Source organism: Gasterosteus aculeatus, chromosome 9, assembly GCF_964276395.1.
Source record: "Gasterosteus aculeatus chromosome 9, fGasAcu3.hap1.1, whole genome shotgun sequence".
NCBI classification, from domain to species: domain Eukaryota; kingdom Metazoa; phylum Chordata; class Actinopteri; order Perciformes; family Gasterosteidae; genus Gasterosteus; species Gasterosteus aculeatus.
The window spans coordinates 20,021,531-20,040,035 of NC_135696.1; the positions used below are offsets into that span (position 1 = coordinate 20,021,531).

The window sequence follows — 18,505 nt, forward strand, 5'->3', positions numbered from 1 at the left end:
AACCACCGCTCTCGCCGTTCCTTTGTCCGTCCCGCCCTCCCGCCTCCCCTTCGCCTCATTCCGCCGCTGCGCGCCGTCGTTTCGGCTGTTGTAATTCTCTCTCGTCCCCGCCCCCTTCCCCCATCCACCCATCACCACCACCACCACCACCCATCCACGGCTTCACCCTCACCTGCTTCCCCGGCTTCTCATCACCGGAGTGCCGCGATGTGCGCCCGGTACCGGAGCTGGCTGTGGGTCTGGTCCGCCCTGCTGAGCCTGAGTGACCGGACCCGGGCTCTGGAGCTCCGCGAGCTGTTCGCGTTCGGAGCGGAGGCCGGTGACCAGCAGCTGCCGCCCGGCTCGGACTCCGCGGCCGAGCTGCCCCTCCGCGGCTCCCTGTTCTTCTTCCAGAGAGTCTTCGACCGGGTTTACGTGAGTTCAACGCGGGTTTAGTGGCGAAGAAACGCGGTTTAAACACGAGGTTCATTCATCAAAAGTTAGTTTGATTTTTTAGTTACTTTTTATTTCATTTTTATCATTAATACGTTAATGTCTAAAATAACCTCGAAAAGTCTTTAGTCTAATGTTGATCTTACTTTTCTGCTTCCCAACATTAATCAGATAGTATCTTATTTTTTCTTGATAACTAATATAAACAACATATAAAGAAACAGAATCTAGAAATTTTTAAACCTTAAAATCTCCTTAAACTCATCACATGAAAGTTATGGTGTCATAAGTAACTTCTCATTTTTAAGGACGAGGACTTCATCTTCATCTTTATTCCCTCCAACGGTGATTTTATGTCTTTATTAATCCGTCTCCAAACTCTGCTGTCAACCGCTTTGTCTCCTTTCTCCTTTCGTCGGTTCACACCTGATGAGGATTTCTGTTTGAATTCCTCCACTTCAGCTCCTTTCAGCTGTTGTTCATGTCTCCCAACTTGCGCTGCTCCTTCAAATTCTTTCATCTGATGTGGTCTTTTTGTTTTACACTTTTGAACCTCATAGACCTCCACTTAACGCTTATTAATTCATTATTAATAAGCGTTATTACTTCGGGTTCCACACCTTTCAGTATGTTCCAATTGTCTCAAAGGATTTTTTCCCACCATGAACACTCCGGGGATTGATTGTTTGGAGAGAATAGTCTCTTCACTCCTGTTTGTTTTTCGGCAGCTGATAAGGTTTTCTATCGGCTTTTAATCCCCTCATTTAAAAACTGTTTTCACAATAAGAGTCAGGCCCACATGCGTCCCGCTGGCTTCTGGCTCTCCAGTGTTTGATTTGGGGCGAACGTGGTGGAAGTGTTGACGTGTTGGTGTGAGCAGACAGGTGTGTGTGTGTGTGTGTGTGTGTGTGTGTTTGTTGTTTATTTAGCTGACGGAGGTGTTGGAGTCACTTTGAATATGTGAACAGAGGCTGGAATGTGAGTCAATTAAAAGCCAACACAGATAAGCCTTTCATCAACGCACACACACACACACACACACACACACACACACACACACACACACACACACACACACACACACACACACACACACACACACACACACATACGCTCTCAGGATGCATTCTTCAGGTCACGTGACAGCTAATCCAGATTGGAGCATCTACACAAGGTGTGAAACGGGTTTCCAACAAACTCAACTTCTTTGATTATTTTTGCATTAATTTGTTTTCATCGCCTTAAGGAGTGAAAAAAAGAGTTGATTTTGATTTTCAGCTGTTTTAGGTATTTAGGTATGCTACTTTCCTCATGGAATTTGTGCAATAAAGATAAATAAACGTTAAAGCAATCTAAATGCAAAGTAGAAGAAGCCTTTGTCAAACGTTTATTACTTTTGCATATTACTAAATTGTGTTCCAACAAAACTTGGGGTCACATGTTATATTTCGTTATATTTCTCAGTTGGTCCCTCGGTCTCCTCGACTTTTACGGAGCTTCACAGTGAGTCGCAGTTCAGAGTTTATCCGTCCGACCCTCGACTCATTCGCATGGTGTCAAAGGCATTTCCCTCAACAAATGGTAGAGACCCAAAGCAGAGCTAAAAGAGGGAGAAAAGTCATGTTTTCCTTGTTTCAGTCACTGCACCATTTGTCAACCGTTGCAGTGGTCGCGTTAAAACAACAGGACCACACAGATCGCTCCGTCAAGACATTATAGTTATTATTATTATTATTATTATATTTTGGGGCCCCTGAATGACATCCTGCGACATCCAGTCTGCCATGTGCTGTGGGATTCTCATCTTTCAGATTCCCAGCAGCGTTACCCGATAACGTGTCAAACCCCGGTTCCTGTACCCCTCACAGATGAATCCAGCTGGTCCCCCCCCCCCCCACACACACACACACACTGATACAAACATCAGCTGGTCCTTCCTCTAGGAGACCTCTAATCTCTCTTGGGTCGACATAAACAGGCTAAAACCCCCCCCCGACACCTCCAAAAAAAAGTGTTTTCCACCGATGGCACCCCGACGATCCTTCCTGTACAGCTCTCGCGCTGCTAAGAATTCTGGGTAAAAGCTCTGAACGCTGCTCTGAGTCTCGTGTAGTCGTCTCACTCAAAGTCCACGTTGAGTGAGCTTTATGTCACGAGTGACGGACTGTCTGTCCGTTCTCTACCTTTTGACTAATCAAGAATTTAAATAATTTGCACAAGCGGCCAAAACGCGCACACACACACACACACACACGCACACACAGTGTGTTTCAATCGCTGCACCATTTGTTTTGCATCCTCCTGTTGAAGCAAGAGGCCGCGTCTCTGCAGGAAGACCTCAAGGACGTCGTCTCCGTGCCTCTCGTTTATTTAACCACAGACGTGTGACCACGTCGGCGCCGATGTTAGCGTGTAGGAAAATTAAAAGTATGGGGTTCCTTTCACAATAAAATGATACGGAATATTGTGAATTTTCTAGTTATTTTTTTTAAAGTTTGTTAAGTAGGAGCTACATAGGTTTAAGGCTGCGCCTTTTCATCAAATGGAATCGAACATTTAAAGAATTTAAAATACTGCCGGTTTCAGTTTTCAATGATGGAGATTTTCAGAATAAAAGGCTTCTCAGTCCTCCTCTGCTGGAGTTTCCCGCGGTGTGAAGCTGTAGTCGGTCGCATGTGAGTCTGCATTCCATAACGCACACGCCCCCTCTTTCAAGTGCCTCTAACTATACCCCCACCCCCCCCCCCCCCCACTCCTCCCCCCACCAGAGTGAGTGACATCCTGTTGCTCCCCGGTAATTATCAGCACTCCACCTCAGGCTTTCTTAAACTTTCAAACTGACGCTCAGTCAATCATCCGGCTGCTGCTGCCGAGGAGGTTTTCTTTAAGCCCTCGACAGGAAGCGGCGCCTCCTCCCCACAGTTTCCACATCTGTAACGTGTGGACGGGAGACATCTGTCCTCCGAAAAAAAACCAGATGGCGAGGCTCAGTGTGTCTCCGGCCCGCCGCTGTTCTCACACTGATAGTGATGATCTCAGGGGTCGGACATGAGTGATGTCAGCGACGTCCCGGCGGGTCCTCAGACACCGGTTGCTTTACTACATGTACGAATGGGCCACTAGCTGCTGTGAATCCGCCGCCGAGAGGAAGACTGTGTGTTCAGTAGCTTTACAAATAAAACAAGAGGGGTATTGCATGTAACTTTTCCATTGGGAAATGTGTAACAGCAGCCAGACCTTTTCAAAATAAAACCACTCCGTTTGGGCCTTAATTCTTCTTAATGGGGATGACGTAGGAAAATCGTTCTTGTGGTGCCTCTGTACTGTGGAGCACTCTCTTGTTTCTATTTACCCGAACGAATGATTTTAGTCATCAAACGCATGAATCTTAAGTCAAAGAAAAACAGACAATATTATTTTTGTTCCTGCTAAAACCCTCCTAAACACTAAATAAATGAATGTGAAGAGAACTCCCATAATCCTTTGCTACATTGCTACACAGGCTCCCTGTGAGGAAACGCACTGGAAATTGAATTCCCGAAAATTAAATTGTTTAGTGTTTTTCGACTGATTATCTTTAAATTAATTCAACATTATATATTCTCAAAATGGGTGAAAACGCAGTTTAAAATGGTTAAATGTTGGAGACAAAGCTCGTCCCCCCCATCCGCCTGGACTCATAAAGGCCTCCGGGGGGGGTCGTTAGTCGTTAGCGGTTAGCTCGCTTAGTGCTCGGGACAAAAGGCTTCCTGTTGAAGTGTCCTCGGCTCCGCTGGGGTCTCCCTCTCTAAAGTCAGAGACCTGCTGGGAGACACCGGCCTTCTCACCCGCCCGCACGCTGCTGCCGCTCATGCGTTTTCCGGAAGTCTCTGCAGTGAAACCCCCCCGCCCCCCCCGGGGAAACGTCTGGGCCTAATCCCCCCGGGCTTTACAGAGGCAGCCGAGCAGGACGGCTTTTTCCTCTCCGGCTCTTATTTCATCCCCTTCCTCAACTCACGGCGTCATCGCTAGCCACCACGATACCTCTTTCATGTTTTCTAGAGGCCCGAAGCCTTCGACCTTTGACCCCCCCCCCCCCCCCCATAATATATTTATTATAATTATTTACGGATGAAAAAAAAAACCATTTGTATAGCCTTCAAACAGCAACCTTTTGTTTAGCAGTAGTTTTAGGTGTTGCTTTGTTACACTTGCAAGTTGCTGCATGTTCGACAGCTTAAACCCCCCCCCCCGTCCCGTAGCCCCCCAAACCAAAAGGGCTTCATGATGTGTACAATGATAAAGAGCTTTAGAGTGATGCCTATCTTCCAATGTCCTGTGATGGGGCTGAAAGATCTGCAGGAAATCTTTGATGTTTCATATGATGTGGTGGTGCAGCCACATTCTGCTGTCAGCTAGAGTTTTTAAAAAAAGGAGTTGGATCACGCAAACGTAGAAGTGGTATTTCTACACAACACATGTGCAGCCATAGAGACATTTACCTTCAACAGGCTTTTCCTTCTTACTATATTGCTGCTGTTCGACAAAGCGAGCCGAGCCGCAGAAGAGTGGAGATCCGAAGGTTTACTGGAGGTTCCACCCGGAGGTCTCGACCTCTCCATCTCTGAGTGGAGAAATCCCAGCTGTCTATGTCACCGTTCTCTGTATCTCCATTCCTTCATTGTCGGTACCCTCCACTAGCATGTCAACAATCCAGTCAAACTATGGAAGAAAAGAAAAACCTTTTTCCTCTTCTCGTAATCTCCTGGGAATGAGAACGTTTGTCAGAGATACAAATTCTTTATTAATAATTAGCCTCAATGAACGCACTGGCTAGAGCTGCTAACGGTAACATAATCTCATAAATATGACATACTAAACCATAATTATTACATTTTTCTTTTTTGAATGCGTTAGTTAGGTATTATTATTGCATCATACGTCGTAACAAAAGTAAGGACAATGTTGCCTACTGAGGATCATAAATCATAGTATGAAAATGAAGCCGTACTATTCTTCTCTTCCAGATTAACACCAACGGCTTGGTGTCTTTCGACGGGCCCCCGAAGGAGCTGGAGTACCTGGGGAAGATGCCTGCCGGTTTCGGAATGATTGCAGCGCTGCTCGGAGACCTGGAGGACAGCGACGGACAGGGAAAGGTCCATTTCAGGTGGGACAGCAGCCCGGAGGTCCTGAGCCGAGCCGCGGAGTACGTCAGCCGAGCTTTCCCCAGAGACGAGGGGGTGGAGCCCACCGCCGCCCTCGTGGTCACCTGGGAAAACATGGCCGCCCGGGGGACAACCGGGCGAGGAGACGGATTGGGCACAAAGGTGAGGGAGACTTTTTGATGCAATATAATGGACTTATGGGGGGCTGTGGAGACACGGATGCAGTGCCTTAAAACTAACAGTGTCCCCCGTTGTACTTTCAGAGAAACACCTTCCAGCTGGTGGTGGCCTCCATGGAGTCGTCCTCCTGCGCCATCCTCTTGTATCCCCGGAGCGGTCTGCAGTTTGTCTCCACGTCGGTAGGGGGCGAGAACAAGCTCCTCGAGGCCGGCTTCAACCAAGGCCTCGTGGCGGGTTGGTTCTGGAAGGACTCGCAGGGGACTTACTTCCGCACCACCACAGACGAGGAGACCTCCGTCAGGGACCTCGCCGAGTATGAATCGAATGCCATTTGTGCTTGAATAGAACGCAACTAGTGACCGTGTCCTGTCCTCGCGGCTGATTTTTTTCTCCCTCTTTGATCCAACTAGAAAGACAAACTCGGGACAGAAGGGAGTTTGGGTGTACGAGATCGGCTCCTCGCCGTTCTTTCATGCCATTGCACCAGGAACGGTCACTGGCTTACTTGAAGAGGAGGAGGAAGCCACCACGCCTGCTGTGGAGGTGACTCCGACCGAGTATCAACCCAAATACCCAGAACCTGAGACCATCACTCCAGGGTACACCGAACCGAAGACTGAAGATTATGAAGGACCTGGTCAATTTGAGCCTGAATACCCAGAACCTGAGACCATCACTCCAGGGTACACCGAACCGACGACTGAAGATTATGAAGGACCTGGTCAATCTGAACCTAAGTACCCAGAACCTGAGACCATCACTCAAGGGTACACGGAACCGACGACTGAAGATTATGAAGGACCTGGTCAAATTGAGCCTGAATACCCAGAACCTGAGACCATCACTCCAGGGTACACAGAACCGACGACTGAAGATTATGAAGGACCTGGTCAGTTTGAGCCTGAGTACCCAGAACCTGAGACCATCACTCCAGGGTACACCGAACCGACAACTGAAGATTATGAAGGAACTGGTCAGTTTGAGCCTGAATTCTCTGAATCGGAGACAGTCACTCCAGGGTACACCGACCCCGAAAAGGCTGAACGAAGATACCCAGACCCTTCTGAGCCGAGGTACCCCGACTCTGAGCCTTCCCAACCCAGATATCTGGACCCTGAAACCAACGAGCCGAGATACTCTCCAGTCGACCCGACGCACCCCGATCTAGTCCAACCAGTACCGCGCCATTCCCGGCCCCAGCAACCCCAGATCGTCGTGGTAGACGAGGAGGAAGCTCTCGATGTGACCGGTAAAAAGCTTGAACATTTCGTTTGATTCTTAAATCACATCAAAAGGAGTTTTTTTTGGCATTTGTCTTGATTGGCTGTCCTTTTGTTTTGTTTTTTTACAGTTTTTGCGTACAATTCGGAGACGTGCGCCCACAACCGGCTCAAGTGCTCGGCTTTCGCAGACTGTCGGGATTACAGCAACGGGTACTGCTGCCACTGCAGGCCGGGTTTCTATGGTAACGGGAAGGACTGCGTAGCTGAGGGTGAGAAGCACTTTCAGCGTCAATAATTGTTACTAATATCCAAAGACCTGTCATCCGAGCTTGAGGTTATTCGTACAGATCGTCCGCAGAACTCGTATCTGCAGACTCTCCTTTGCGGTCAAGTATCAATCAATAGTAGATTGGCCATTATCTCAAAATATGGAAAGAATGCATCAATTCCAATTATCCAGAAGCTAACCAAAGACAATGCGGGACTTGGTTTGTTCGTCTCAACCCGTGGCTGAAGCTGCGATTCTGACTGGTAACCAGGTTTGTTGCTTCCCAGGCAAACCACAGAGAATGAACGGCAAAGTGAGCGGCCGAGTCTTCGTGGGCAACTCGCCCTCCGCCGTCGAGCTCAGTAACAACGACCTGCACTCGTACATGGTGGTGAACGACGGGCGGGCCTCCGTGGCCATCAGCAACATCCCCGACGCCCTGGGCCCCTCCATGCTGCCGCTGACGCCCCTTGGCGGCGTGATCGGCTGGGCCTTCGCCCTGGAGCAGCCCGGCCACCGCAACGGCTTCAGCCTCATCGGTAAGTTGCCGTTGTGCTGTTCTTTTTCGGCCCGTGGACGTGAACTGCGCTTCCTGACGCTCGGCCGTGCGCTCTCTCCCGCGTCCACGCAGGCGGACGGTTTTTCCGGCAGGCCGAGGTGACCTTCCACCCCGGCAACGAGCGGCTGACCATCACGCAGCAGTTCAAAGGCATCGACGAACACGACCACCTGGTGGTGGACACCGAGCTGGAGGGACGCCTGCCCGCCGTCCCGCTGGGGTCCTCCGTCGAGATCAACCCGTACCAGGAGGTCTACCAGTACGACAGGAACCGTAAGGGCACAGGGAGGAACACACAGCGGATGATCTACACGGGTGGAAAAACAATCATGAGTTGACCGCTTCCTCTCCTCCCAGTGATCGCGTCCTCCTCCAACCGCGACTACACCGTCACCTCCCCCGACGGCGAGGTGCAGACCAGGAGCTACCAGCTGCGACAGAGCCTCACCTTCGAGGGCTGCGCGCACGGCGAGGCCTCCGGGGCGGCGCCGTCCACCCAGCAGCTCAGCGTGGACCGCGTCTTCGTAATGTTCGAGGCCCACAACCGGCTGATCCGCTACGCCACGAGCAACAAGATCGGCTCGGTGCACGGTGAGCGCCGGGAGGAAACGCGCGTTTGACCGAAGTGTGCGTCCTGACGGGGGGGGATTAAGGAACACAGGAAAGAGGATTCAGATCACGAAAATTAACTTTAATAATGAATAGCAATTCATTTGTAAATTATAAGAAAATCGGCTCCTCTTCTTACTGTGAAGAGACGAATGTAATTATATAACATCCATGAGGTCGCGCTAGCGTCGCTCAGTGGCGTTCCCGCGGTCATCTGTCGGGGAGCGTTTAGAGATGTTAGTCATTACCCCGAGGTATGCGCCGGGACACGCCCCCTACCCCCGGCGCTTCGGTGCCTCTGAGATGTTTGAACATCACAGGAAAGACAAACAGCTCTCTGAGCCCGGCTGTGTTTCCTCAGCTGCAGCGAGAGGAGGACGAGGGAGCGTTGGCAGGGGGGGTGAAGGTCGATGAGGAGCCTCCAGGCCACAGAGGGAGGGCAGCTTGGAAGGGGCTTTATTAAAAAGGAGGGTTAACGGTACCGGTGCTAGTGGGGGCTGTTGATAGGAACCAGTAAAGGGGTCGGGGGGGGGGATTCGAAGTTACACAAGCAAACACCACTCAGCCAGAGTCTGCTGGTAAGAAGTGAAACATCTGCGTGGTGTTGCATGATGGGAAAAGGAGGACACAGAGGCGGTGGTTTTTCTGCTCTTGATATGAACCTGCAGCCTGTTCTTTTCTCTTTCCTTCATTCCTTCGTATTTACAGGCAGTGATCCCGAGCAGAACCCGTGTTTCACCGGCCGACACGGCTGCGACATCAACGCCGCGTGCCGCCCGGCCGAAGGCCTCCAGTTCAGCTGCCAGTGCGCCGCCGGTTTCATCGGAGACGGGCGCTACTGCCACGGTAACGCCGTCCGTGATGTGACGAGTGACTAATATAATAAGATTTGTAATTCATGATTACGTCTGAATCTGAAGAAGCTGAACGGTCTGTTCCACCTTGATGTTGTTGGATAAATGTAATGAATTAAAAGCCCTTTCGGGTGTGTTTTTGGCAGATGATGACGAGTGCAGATCTCCAGAGATCTGTGGATCCAACGCCGTCTGCAATAATCAGCCCGGAAGTTTCCACTGTGAGTGTTCCGTCGGTTTCCTGTTCGCCAGCGACGGAAAGACCTGCATCGGTACGTTTAAGTGTGTCTGTCTGTGTGCGTCTGTGTGGGTGTTTTTGGTTTGAAGAGCCGCTCGTTAACAAAAAACGATTTTAATTTCACGTGTGCTGCTGCACTGATTGGTTCATTTTGATCTGAATGAGTCTTAATGTGGCCTATAAACACGGGGAGAACAGACTCAGACCAAAAGTGCGTAGACAAAATATGAATACATATTTTTGGCCACAATAACAGGCATTTTTTTTGTTTTGTTTTCGATAAATTAAGTTTTAACAGTAGTTTAAAGGGCTGAAGTACGAATTGAAACTTTCAACCTTTCAACCACTCGTCTCCTGGGTGCCTTTGACCTTTGACCTCACTGAGCGTGTCGCCCCGCAGAGGAGAAGCGCCCGGCGGATCCCTGCCAGGGGGGAAGCCACGACTGCGATGCCCCCGAGAGAGCGCTGTGCAGCCCCGCCGGGGGCGCCGCCTTCGCCTGCTCCTGCCTGCCGGGCTTCGAGGGGGACGGCCGGCTCTGTCGGGGTGAGTCGGCAGACGGGACTTCGGTATCCAATCCAAGGTTCACGGGCGGGACAAAAGAAAACCTTTGATTGGGTTTTTTTGTTTTTCCCCCTGAAGGATTCTTGTTTAGCTTTGCCTTCAACTTGTACGAATCTTTTCATCTATCTATCTGAGATGCATTTCATTAACCTAGCGGAGAAAAACAACAGTGCAACAGCTGATTCCAAACCCTTCAGCGGTGGTGAACGTATCAAACAGGCCGGAAATGTTTCCACCTGGACAGGAAATGCAGCACGTTGCCTTACAGCTGTGCAGCTCGTCTCTCCCGGATAAATCATCTCCCCCCCACTCAGGAGACCCCGAGCCAAAGAATGTTCACATGTGCAGAGGAAGCAGTAGAAAGGGACCAGGGTGTTTTTTGTCTTTAGCATGTTCTCTCAGAGAGCAGCCGGTCTTCACTTGTTATTCACTCACAATCACACAGGATCATTCTTGCCCCCTCGAACGATACTACAAATATGTGTAAACATAACAAAAAAGGAGAACCAAGACAAAACGTTGCAGTATTTTGTTAGATTATGTACGTTGTCAAAGTTTGTTGCATAAATGACAGTATTTGAATCCTTGTTTTGTTTATTATTATTTGGCTGAATCAGAGATTTGGTTTCTCAGGCGCTCTCGTGGCCGTTAAAGTCTCCGCGCCGCCGCCTTCGTTCTTCATCTTTTTCTATCTTCTCCCCTTCCGCCCCTTCAGACGTGGACGAGTGTCAGCAGGACAGATGCCACAGCGCCGCCTTCTGCTCCAACACGCAGGGCTCCTACGCCTGCCAGTGCCATCCCGGTTTCCATGGCGACGGCTTCCAGTGCAGCCCCGCCTCCTCCGGTCGGTTCCGGCCGTCGCTCAAATGTGCTTTAAAAGTCGCATCCTCTCTATAATGTCCCAGAAGGAAGGGGTCGAAATAGTGTATAATATATAACGTGTAAAATGAGAGCTGAAAATGTAAATAAGTAAAGTAGAAGGCAAATCATAACTTCTCCTTCAGAATAAGTACATGAACTGCGTATTTTACTGTGTTCTGCCCGTTCACTTTTACTTCACCACAAGGTGCCAAAGCGGTACATTTACTGTCGTAACTGGTCACGGTGTCTTCTGACCGCCCCCCTTCTCTCTCTGCGGGGGGGGCGGGGGGGGTCTTCTTTCTTCTCGCGGTGTCCCTGTGGGTCGGGCTGTTATCTGGCGGGGCGCTGTGGCGTGTTGTGGCTGCCCGCGGTTACCCCTGAGGATAAGATGGAGGCGGCTCCTCCAGATGTCAGCGAGCCCCCTTTATCTCTGTTCCTGTACAAGATGTTCTGAGATTTTGTCTCCTGTGAAAAGAGAATAGTTCTGATAACAAAAACCTATTCAAGTTTGAATAGGTGTAGGTGAAAAGTCAAGAAACTTATCCGGATTATTGTACGCGTGTAACTCTTCCTTCTCTCGCTCTGTGCTACTTTTTCTGTTCCCAGAGCGAGAGGCGACAGCGTGCGAGCGCCACAGAGAGAGCGCCCGGGCAGCCGCCCCCGGCTTCCCCTCCACGTTCCGCCCCCGGCCGGCCGTCGGCCACTACGTCCCCCAGTGCGACCAGCGCGGGGCCTACGAGTCCACGCAGTGCCACGCCGCCATCGGCCAGTGCTGGTGTGCGGACGCCGCCGGACGGGAGATCCCCAACACCCGCATGGGGCCCGGCAGCGCCCACCTGTGTGAGTCCACTCTACATGCCCTAAACGCTCTACATGCCCTAAACGCTCTACATGCCCTAAACGCTCTACATGCCCTAAACCTCTACATGCCCTACATGCCCTAAACGCTCTACATGCCCTAAACGCTCTACATGCCCTAAACCTCTACATGCTCTACATGCCCTAAACGCTCTACACGCCCTAAACGCTCTACATGCCCTAAACCTCTACACGCCCTAAACGCTCTACATGCCCTAAACGCTCTACACGCCCTAAACGCTCTACATGCCCTAAACCTCTACATGCTCTACATGCCCTAAACGCTCTACACGCCCTAAACGCTCTACATGCCCTAAACCTCTACATGCCCTAAACGCTCTACATGCCCTAAACGCTCTACATGCCCTAAACCTCTACATGCTCTACATCCCCTAAATGCTCTACATGCCCTAAACGCTCTACACGCCCTAAACGCTCTACACGCTCTACATGCCCTAAACGCTCTACATGCCCTAAACGCTCTACATGCCCTAAACCTCTACATGCTCTACATGCCCTAAACGCTCTACACGGCCTAAACGCTCTACATGCCCTAAACCTCTACATGCTCTACATGCCCTAAACGCTCTACATGCCCTAAACGCTCTTCATGGTCTACAACATGCTCTACATGCCCTAAACGCTCTACACGCTCGACATTCTCTAAACGCTCTACACGCTCTACATGCTCTACGTGCTCTACATGCCCTAAACGCTCTACACGCTCGACATTCTCTAAACGCTCTACATGCCCTAAATGCTCTACACGCTCGACGTTCTCTACACGCTCTACATGCCCTAAACGCTCTACACGCCCTAAACGCTCTACATGCCCTAAACGCTCTACATGCTCTACATCCCCTAAATGCTCTACACACTCGACGTTCTCTAAACGCTCTACACGCTCTACATGCCCCAAACGCTCTACATGCTCTATATGCCCTAAACGCTCTACATGCTCTACATCCCCTAAATGCTCTACACGCTCTACGTGCTCTACATGCCCTAAACGCTCTACATGCTCTACATTCTCTAAACGCTCTACGTTCTCTACACACTCGATGTTCTCTAAACGCTCTACGTGCTCTACATGCCCTATACGCTCTACATGCTCTATACGCTCAACATTCTCTAAACGCTCTACATTCTCTACACGCTCTACATGCTCTAAACGCTCTACATTCTCTACACGCTCTACATGCTCTATACGCTCAACATTCTCTAAACGCTCTACATTCTCTACACGCTCTACATGCTCTAAACGCTCTACACGCCCTTCCACCTCTACATGCTCTACCTCTTCTAAAGCCTCTACATGCTATACCTCCTTTAAATCCTCCATATGACCTATACGCTCTACACGCTCTCGATTGATGACCTTGCAGGTATCGACCAGGCGGTGACTCCCGGTCCGGGGGGTCCGACCCCACGGCCCGATGTGCACCCCGTCCCGTCAGGGACGCACCTGCTGTTCGCCCAGAGCGGGAAGATCGAACGCGTTCCTCTGGACGGGTACGACATGCAGCAGGAGGAGGCCAAACCTCTGCTGTACCTCCCGGTGAGACGGCTGCAGATTTCAATTCGACTCAATTAGCATGCTAGCATTTGCTAACTAAACAAACTGCACGCTGATGGGAATGTCATTAGTTCTGAAACAAAGTATCGGACGCAAGGTGGATATGATGGTGAAATGCATGTGCAGGGACATATGAATATTGAATCAAACTTTGTGGCAAATCAGAGACGAGACGGGTTTCCCTTAACAAAGCAGGGCTAGCCGTTGCTTGTCATGTTTGTGCTAAGCTAAGCGTCGCACGGGACCTCTCACTGCCGATGTAGCTAATATAAAAAAGACACAAAAATTGAGTCTTTTCTTCAGAGTAAATGCACAGAGAATGAGCTCCTTGTGAAAAAAGGAATTTCTATGTGATGACGACATTCGCTCATCGTTCTGAACAACGTGCGCACACACGATCGAGCGTCTCCGGTTGCTGGGAAACAATCCGCCTGATTGTTCTTTAACATATTCCGGCCCATTAGTTATGGTATTGATGCGCTGCAGCCAAACTAAGCCCCCAGTCAGCACGGCGCCTTCGGGTCCGATGAGTTCTGTCACAAAAGACTCTTTTGAAAGTGAACCCCCCCCCCACCCGCTTCCCCTCTTCAGGACCGGGTGGTGATCGCCGTGGCCTACGACTGCGTGGAGGAGATGGTTTACTGGACCGACATCACCGAGCCGGCCATCAGCCGGGCCCGCCTGAGCGGAGGAGACGTCGTCCCGGTCGTCACTACAGGTGCGTCTCCTCGTCGCAAATTATGCATCAGCTATGGCGCTAAAAACATAAGAAATATTAGATTAGGACAACGGAAAAAGAAAAGTTTGGTCAAGTTTAAAAGGTCGCGCCGATCCCGCCGGTTAAAGGCCTTATTCTAAGAGGTCAAATCAGAGGTCAGAGGGGGCTGATCCATCCGCTCCGTCCCTCAGGGCTCCAGAGTCCCGAGGGCCTCGCCATCGACCACGTGGCCCGCCTCCTCTTCTGGACCGACTCCGCGCGCGACACCGTGGAGGTCTCCCAGCTGGACGGCGGCCGGCGCCGCGTCCTCCACGACACGGACCTGATCAACCCTCGAGCCATCGTCACCAACCCGGCGTACGGGTGAGTGCCGCAGGGCGGCTGCTGTGCCGTCTTTGGGTAGTAAAAGGCCGGTTGAAGATGAGCAGGTAGCAGGTAGTCGTGGTTGTGAAGGCGGTACACCTGTGGTCAGTAGTATTTGAGGTCTGACTGGTTGTCGCAGGCGGCTCTACTGGTCGGACTGGAACAGGGACGGGCCCAAAATCGAGATGTCCAACATGGACGGGACGGATCGGTCGGTGCTGGTGAAAGACGACCTGGGGCTCCCCAACGGTCTGACCTTTGACCACGAAGGCCAGCAGCTGTGCTGGGCCGACGCAGGTGAGACTAACCTGAGCCCTCCCCCCCCCTCCTCTGATCCATCCCCACGTTGCTGCCGTCGGTCCTCTGTCATGTGACCCTCCCGCCTGCTGACTGGCTGCTGATTGTTTGGTGGCTCGATGGGCCCGCAGGGACCCGCAAGGTGGAGTGTGTGGATCCGCACCGCGGCCTGAGGAGGCTGATCGTGGAAGGGATCCAGTATCCCTTCGCTCTGGTCCACCTCGGGAAGAACCTCTACTACACCGACTGGAGGAGGTAACTCTCTCTCTCTCTCTCTCTCTCACAGGCAGATGTAGTTTAAAGTGCATGAACAATAACGTCTGAGCGCCTGAGTGGGTTTTAGATAAACGTCGCCGCTGCTGCGTTGTTTGACGGGACGTGTCACACAGAGGTGTGTCTAACATCTGTGGGTGGTCTCTGGTGCATTCCGTTCTCTTCGCTCCTTTTATCCAGGGAGGCGGTGGTGGCCGTGGACGGCGTCTCAGGGGAAGAGATTGAGGAGTTTCTGCCACAGAAACGCTCTCGGCTGTACGGCGTCACCGCGACACCGGCCCAGTGTCCGCAAGGTACCGCACGTTTCATCCCCGTGAGGGGCCGCTAGGCTAATAGCTCTCCAGCACCACTGTGACCACATGAATGACCTCCGCGGTGACCTTTGTGGTGGGACTAAGCCTTTATTCTCTGCGGCCTGTCAATCACAGAAAGCCCCGCCCTAAAGCACCCCCCCCTGCTTTATGTTCTGTTTGACTCCAAGTGGACCATGATTTACTAGATGAAGAAGACTGTGGGGAAGAAGACTTGAGACCATAAACATTTCCCCCGTCGACGTCTTCGCCATCGGGCGCGGTCACACAAACCGACACAGTGTCCCTTTGTGTTATCGGGCCAAATATTCTCTGCAAGGAATTTCAATGTACTGATGGCAGATTTTTGCGCGTGGGCGGGCGCATTCCTGCATTCTGGCGCCCTCCCACCAGGGAGCGCCGCGGCGCATTCCGGCCGGACACAGAGAGCTGCTGTGGCGTCGATGGTGCCGAACTTTGAGCGGTCAGTTATGATCCAGCTGTTTGGTTTTAAAAACAGCTGCAGACCAACTTCAGCTTTAAAGAGCTTAGCAATGAAATCCTTCCCGCCGCATCGTCAATAACTTAATACCAAACAAACGGGAATGTGGTCGCGTCGTTGTAATCGCATTGATAACGCGGCTCCACTTCTTTATCCTGTCGTCAGCACCCCGCTGTGCTTCAGTTTACCGTATTCCTCCTCGTTGCCTCGTTGCTCCTGATGTTTCCCGGAGGCCGAGCGGATTGATTCCAGATGCACCAAGCGGCGTGGACGGATATAAGCGTGGGAACGCCGGGTGAAGCGGCCAGCTGTGGACACCCCCCCCCCCCCCTCCTCTGTTCAATCTGAGAAGCAGCAGAAAGGAGTCACGCTCTGCTCTTCCTAATGGAGTAGAGTAGAAAGTCACTTTATTAACTTAACAATCTTACATCCATGATGATGTGAGATCCGTTGAAGCAGCAGATCTTCACATTTGAGAACCAGGAACCATCAAATCACCTGCTGAACTGAAAAGGGGAAACTTTAGCATTGGATTGGAAAACGTCTGTAAGCGCTCCTCCTTAAGACGAACCTTTTGTTTTAATGCCATTTGCTTTTTGCCGCCATTTTTAAACGCAGCGATTTCCCTTTTAACGCTGCCAGTTCATTTTAAGCCAAGATGACCCTCTTTGAAAAACACCCCACAAACTAGAACGAGATGTCTTCCATGTTTCCGTTGTCGGTTCCTCTAGTTGTGTAACGTAGACATGATATGGTCGTGCATGTAAACCCCCCCACTACGCTGCAGCGGCTCCTATGCTCTACAAGCGCGTTCCTGGTTTCAACCGCCAATCACTCCTAATAGCTCGTCGAAGCATCCCAGCAACAGCAGTCGATTACTGAATCTTACAGACACAAACCACACTGATGGCATGAAGTTAAAGTTAAAACACTCAACGAAGCCCCGTTATTAATGGACATGGCTGATATCCGGTCATCGTAGTCGACAAGCCCAAGTTGTATTGGGGCGCTCGCTCCTTTTGCTTGACGCACGCTCCCGATCTTGATCTAGAATCGATTGCTCTTCCTTGGGTTCCCGGATGTTGCGGTTCGAATTTTTTTGCATTGAATTTTTTTGCATTGAATTTTTTGGCATTGAATTTTTTTGCATTGAATTTTTTTGCATTGAATTTTTGCGCATTGAATTTTTTTGCATTGAATTATTTGCGGTTGAATTTTTCGCAGTTGAATATTTTAACGTTGAAAAACATTCAGATACATGATTTCAATGCATAAATATTCAGTGCTAGAAATTCAATCACCTTTTTCTTTCAAAATCCGATGAGACACAGATTTACTTCCATACCTCGTCTCTCTCTCTCTCTGCCCCGCCAGCCTACAACCACTGCGCCGACAACGCCGGCTGCTCTGGCCTGTGCCTGCCGCGGCTCGGCGGCTTCACCTGCCGCTGCCCGGACGCCGGCCCGTGTGAGGAGGGGAGCCCGTGAGGTCCGCAGGGAGGAGCCCGAGAGCACTGCTGCAGGGAGAGAGCCGGGGACACGCTCCACTCAGTTTGGGGTTTTCCACGTTCCCTTACTTGAACGGAACATTTCGTACGCTCGTCTTTTTGGGCCTCAGTGTGCCTCTGGCCCTTCGGACCTCGCTGTGCTCGTGATGTCACGCTTGCAGGCGAGACGCCGTTTGTGATCCGACTCCTGGTTGAAGTTTCTCTCCAAAAATGAGAAGAAAGTTGACGATAAATCTAAAGTACAGGGATTATTTAAATGACCACATTGACCAAACAGTTGATAAGTTATTTGAAAAGGTATCAAACGTTGGACTTCCTGTTGTGTTTTCATGTATTTGTAAAAGTGAAACTGCTTATTGATTTCTTATAGATAACTGCATACAACAATCATATAATTCTGTTCTACAAAGATCAAAGTACCGGAGGCGAAAGGATCCTCGGGGCCTTTAAAAGGTTTCTCAAAATAAAAGATAAAAAAGCTCATTTTACAGAAAGTTCTTCCTGTGGAGCCGCCAGTCGACTGATCAATAATCAATAGAGGCGGAAGGCGATCGCATCAACTCCAGGTTTCAACGTTCTAACGAGAATTGAAAGCTTTATTGCAGTGATTTAAATCAATGAATTGTACGGATGTTGTCATTTTTTTCTTTTCTTTTTTTAAGATTACAAAAGTCTCTTGACAAAGATTTTCTGATTGAAATCTGTTTTGTTTTTTTCTTAAATAGCAAACTGTTTAAAAAACATAAACACAAAACCATCGGAGGCGTTTTTTTGTTGACAATCAGCAAAGATGAAGCTAAATAAAGGCTGATTGTTTGTTTCTGACTAAATGTACTAATCTTTAATTGTAAAATGAAACAATTCTGTTATCATAATGAACTGTATTTCTATATTTGATCAATCCTTGATGTTAAAATTAGATCTTTAAGCTCAGTATTTCATAAGAGGACCCGACAAGCCTTACAGTGTTTTCTATTGTTACAACTCAGTGTATTTTTATATGAACGTGTAAATTATGAGCTCCTGTGCTGTTTATTGGTGGTGATCCACCGAACGACGACTCGAGGTGTTTTCACAGTGAAGACTTCAGTCACCGAAATCTGTTTTCATCTAAAATAAAAGTAAACAAACAACCAAAACCCATCTCATATTTTCTCTAATGTGTGTGTGTGTCTCAATAAAGAAAAC

The 18,505-nt window shown here is 50.0% G+C and overlaps 1 protein-coding gene across 2 annotated transcripts; it reads left to right on the top strand.

Moving 5' to 3' along the window:
* Positions 1-30: 30 nt before the first annotated feature.
* Positions 31-18,456, top strand: LOC120825426 (nidogen-1-like). Of its 2 annotated transcripts, XM_078079629.1 has the most exons (21): positions 34-414; positions 5,439-5,741; positions 5,843-6,072; positions 6,170-6,832; positions 6,893-7,008; positions 7,111-7,251; positions 7,538-7,789; positions 7,882-8,082; positions 8,167-8,400; positions 9,127-9,264; positions 9,419-9,544; positions 9,911-10,054; positions 10,788-10,916; positions 11,540-11,773; positions 13,177-13,349; positions 13,959-14,085; positions 14,277-14,448; positions 14,588-14,745; positions 14,877-15,000; positions 15,199-15,311; positions 17,185-18,456. In XM_078079629.1, exons 1-21 carry the CDS (start codon positions 208-210, stop codon positions 17,295-17,297), a joined length of 4,098 nt encoding a protein of 1,365 aa, XP_077935755.1. In that variant the 5' UTR covers positions 34-207; the 3' UTR covers positions 17,298-18,456. The 2 variants fall into 2 exon arrangements, with proteins under 2 accessions (XP_077935754.1, XP_077935755.1); XM_078079628.1 differs by having other exon boundaries at positions 31-414; positions 6,170-7,008.
* The last annotated feature ends 49 nt before the right edge of the window (positions 18,457-18,505 follow it).